The 4,749-nt window shown below is 34.7% G+C and overlaps 1 gene segment (V, D, J or C); it reads right to left on the bottom strand.

The window, feature by feature from the left end:
- Positions 1-1,977: 1,977 nt before the first annotated feature.
- On the bottom strand, positions 1,978-2,442 carry LOC137003790 (Ig kappa chain V-VI region XRPC 24-like). The segment is given in 2 exon segments: positions 1,978-2,354; positions 2,436-2,442. Coding segments are annotated over 2 exon segments (384 nt in total).
- Positions 2,443-4,749: the final 2,307 nt, after the last annotated feature.

Genomic DNA, 4,749 nt, shown 5'->3' on the forward strand with positions numbered 1-4,749 from the left:
ACAAAAAAAGCTTATCATTTTGATAAAGATTAACCTATTGATGACCACAGCATACAGTTGAAGAAACAGTTAGCCTGTTGTTAACAGTATAGTCTGATACGCAAGAACATTTAAAGTTTTTTAATGAAATATTTAAAACAAAAAGCAATGCTACAGTTAAAATATTCCGCATGTCTCCCCCTGCTGCTACTGTTGTTCCACATAAACCGCTTTGATTCTGAAAGCAGGTTTTTGTAATGATTTCCTCTCACAGTTAGCACTGTGTTATCTCCAGTCCAGAGCGCGCAGTAATATGTTCCTGTATCTTGGAGCACCAGTTTTGAAATAGTCAGTGACACTTGCTGTGTGTTATTGACTATCTCAGGTTTCACCGATCCACCATATGATCCAGTGGGCACATCCTTGTCGTTTGTGGCTTTTGGCTGTCCAGCTTCGAAATACATTAATCGTTGGAAAGCTCCCCCTGACTCAGCTCTGTACCAGTGGAGAGCGTTGGACTTGAGCGTCGATGAATCCACAGTGCATTTGATTCTAACGGCTTTACCCGTTGCTTTAAACACCACACGTTCAGGATGCGTAGGAATATTTTGCCCACTTAAATAATCTAAAACCATAAGAGAAACAGTTAAATTAAAGCACTTGTATTTTGTCACAGACCTTTAAACAGCTCACATAAGCTTCATCTGCTTTTCAAACGTTTCATCACACGAACTACAGTCAGAACAGAAGCTCGGAACCGCGGTCGCTCCAGCCAGAGGAGGAGTCAACATGTTCGAATCCGTATTGGACATTGCATCGATAAAACGAATTGTCATTATTTATGACTTTATAACAAATCTACAAAGCCGTATAGCTCCTACCAAAAAAATTTTTGTTTAAAATGTTTTGCAAGTCACTTGTGCGACACGAACCGAATAGTCTTAACTGAGAAATGTTAATAATTATAATACTTAAATCTCACCTATTAAGACTACTAAGAACACAAATGTGATCATTCCAGATATCGCCATGTCTACATCTGTCATCCAGGAGTTTGATGAATTATGAACTGCATCTGCCAATCAGAAGATATGATGATGTCCTTGTGGTTTCCTCTTTATCTCATCGTCATCACTATCACAAGAAGGTTTTTCACACAAGTTAAACCAATCATGGGTTAGGCAACATTAAACATGTAATTTAACCCTGGTTTATTAAAAGCTTCTCCAGAGCAGATCTCACAGTAAGCGGCTCTTCCTCAGTGGCACTCGGTATAAAGTGGCTTGTGTGGATTTAAACAGATGCTGAACAGGTGAAGATGTTTCACAGATTGTCTGTGTTGGCAAGATGCTCTGAATAGGCTAAAATTTAGTTTAAATCTGTGATGTAATTCAGAATACATTGGTTGAAAAATTCACAATGTAGTTTAAAAAGTGATTGGCTATTTTTAAATTGGTCACTGAGATCAACTTGAGAGAGAAAAAAGCTCTTTATTTTTTGCTTTTATTTGCAAAATAAATTGTAAGATCAGTTTTATATTATATCCTACAATATTCATGCATTTGTTCAATTAGACTAGAGTTCAATATATTTGTGGAATGTCTGTCAGCTTCAGAAATGACTTAAAATACATGTGAAAAGCACATAAAGTTGGCACTATAGGGTTGAATATACTGAATTAATTTTCATCACACAAGGACAAGTGATATTTGAGCTCTTCATCAAACTGAAAACTACAAATCTGTAAATGCCAAATACTTTATTTATATCTTCACAAAGCATAACAAATATGAGATACACCTGACATATTCCAAAATCACAAGAATACAGTGTGTACAAATAACCTCATAATGAACAGCAGGACAATAAAGTTCAGATCTGAACAGATCCAAATACCTTCATCCAGTTATTCTGTGCATTTGCAGCTTAAATCAAATTGAGAACTTAAACAGAAAGTGACAGATAAATAAATATTAAAGTATATAAATATGTCATTCATCAGTTAGATTTACCAGTGTAGTTCATGTACAGGATGTGAGTAAATGTTCTCACTGTGCTGCCGCGTGAGTCCCACTCCCAGTAAGCGCAGAAGTAAACGGCACTGTGACTCTTCTTAGTGTCACTCAGTTTTAGATTATAAAGCTTTGTTTTGTCCACTGTGAAATCACTTGCTTGGGGATTGTTGCTATCACGAGTGACAGCACCATCTTTACTGATATAGAGCAGTCTTGACGGGGCTTTGCCGTCTTTTATTTGGTACCAGTGGATATAATCTGAAGAGCTCAGACCGGTCGCTTTGCAGGGCAGATACACGGTTTTGCCCTCTGCTTTAGCCACAGCCTTTGACCCTTGATCCAAACTCACTCCCAGAACTGCTGCTTTGACAAAACCAAATTCATTACATTTAAATCAGTTCATTTTTTTATAGCTTTATTTTTTTTATAAATGTCACTTACCTGGCATCTTTAAGAGGAGGAAAATATAAATGTATAAAAACATCATTCATCCGGTGAAAAAAATATTATACCTTGCTTGGTGTAAAGCTGTCTTTCAGGTTTCACACTGCTTTTGTATGAACTTAGGGTGCTGTATGAAAATAGGGTGATGATGTCATTTCCTGAAATGGAGTTACCTTAGAAACCATTTTTAAAGAAATTTGACATGTGCCTTTTATGCTGAAACAAATTTCAAATGTTACATTATCCCCACATAATCTGTGAGAAATTTTTGCTTATCAGAGAGATGCACCTTTTTCTTTGAATATGATTATGTGAATAAATGCTTATTTGAATTAATTAATCTTTTATAGTAAGATTCATATGACTGTGTGGAAAAACAAGAGCTGAATAAAAAACTGATGATCCAGATGTTTTGTACAAGCCAGTATTAACCATTTGAAAATTTCTTTAGATTTTTTTTCTTTTAAAGGCACAATATGTAAGTTTTTTGGATTAAAATATCCAAAAACCAAAAGAACAATGTTATATATTTTGTTGACTTGTGTACTTACATTATACCAAACGAGTAGTGCTTACCCTGGGACATGTGTCAAAAAGTGATTTATGGCCCCTTTGATTGATGACTTGACAGGTGTGACCTATTGACCTTGAGTGTCCAGCTGTGTCAACACAACCTTTGACCCCGATGTCATTGACCTATGACCTCCGGATATTAGGATGAATGTAATGTTGTTTGTGTTTGTCCATCTGTTTCTGGACTGTGTTTATGAGCGTCATATGTTTTTATGTTCAGGAAGTGGAATGGTGTTGGGGGTGTTTATACAGGTGTGGTGGCCAATCTGTCGATTGTATTGGATGTGAAATGGTGTGGGAATGTTTATAACAGGCGGTGGGAATTTGATGATTGAACGTATGAACTTTGACACGATGATATCCGCATTCCGGCACGTGTCTGTAAATGAAACAATACAAACAAGATTAATAAATTAGAAGCGCTGTTGTTTCTATGAAACCGTATTAAAGAAAGCATATGAAATAGTGTTTATATGAAATAAGATGAAATAAACTGAAATTATTATTAATATTATTATTAAACCTTTATTTAACCAGGAAATAAAACTCTTGAGATTTAAAATATCTTTTACAAGAGGGCCAAGACAGACAGCACATTTAATTGAACATATAGCAAAATACAGTAATTCACAGAAATACACAAAATCACTCAAAAACAATCAGATGACACAGAAGCTAGATCCTTTAAAATACCCTTAAAATCATTTAGTGATACAAACTCTTTTAAATGTAAAAGAAATAGAAATTATATGAAAAAAATATTTTGAAAGCTTTGAGAAGTTTGTTTTCCAGCTTAATAAAATACTGATTTTAAATAATGCAGTTGAAATATCTATTTTATGAATTAAGATAAAATAATATTTTTTAAAGCTTTAAGATATTTTTAACTTTAAGAAAAATATGATGATAAATGATACATATGAAAGGGTTTATATGAAACTGTATTAAATTTTACTGATGTTAAGTAACGCAGTTGAAATAGTGATTTTATGTAACAAGCTGAAATAGTATTTTTAAGGCAACTTACCAGTTGAGTTGAGATGCATGCAGTCCATTTACTTAACTGAAAATGAGTTGGTTTCCCGTATTGCTGTGGGCGGGTCTAACTCTGTCTGTGGATGTGATTGGTTTGCAATGTGTCAAACTATTAAAAGTGAGTTAGGGTGGATATAACACCTCTTATGGTTTATTATTGAGGGATGAAAGCTAAATCTTTCTTCCTTCCTTCCTTCCTTCCTTCCTTCCTGGCTCCACTGACAACCTGGGAGACCCCCCCCCCCCCCCCCCCAAATGACACCTCATTTCTGACACCTACTGAAGATATTCCATTTGCTTTATTTTGTTTCTATTAAGACTTTTACTCACTTTTTCTATTGCATTACATATTTGTAGTTTACATGACAGAGATCTTACCAAACATTTTAATCTTACAGTTTTTAAATTGTTTACACACTAAAAGTGTTACTCTAGGCCTGCTCACTGAATCTTGTCAATACCTTCTCTCTATGTTGCAAGTAACAAAAATAAGATTCTAATGAAGAAACAGCCAGATCAAACCATAAGAGATATTGTGGTCATGTCCAGACATGTAGGGGTTTCCATGTTTCCACATTTCAAGTAATAAATAGTTAAAATAAATAAATATATTTTATAAGCTGTTTTGCTCATGGGACAAATTTCGCTCAGTTAGCACAAACACACACAATTGGTTCTATAAAAAGGAATTTATCTCTAGTTT

The sequence above is a fragment of the Chanodichthys erythropterus genome, chromosome 16 (assembly GCF_024489055.1).
Source record: "Chanodichthys erythropterus isolate Z2021 chromosome 16, ASM2448905v1, whole genome shotgun sequence".
In the NCBI taxonomy this organism is placed as follows: Eukaryota; Metazoa; Chordata; class Actinopteri; order Cypriniformes; family Xenocyprididae; genus Chanodichthys; species Chanodichthys erythropterus.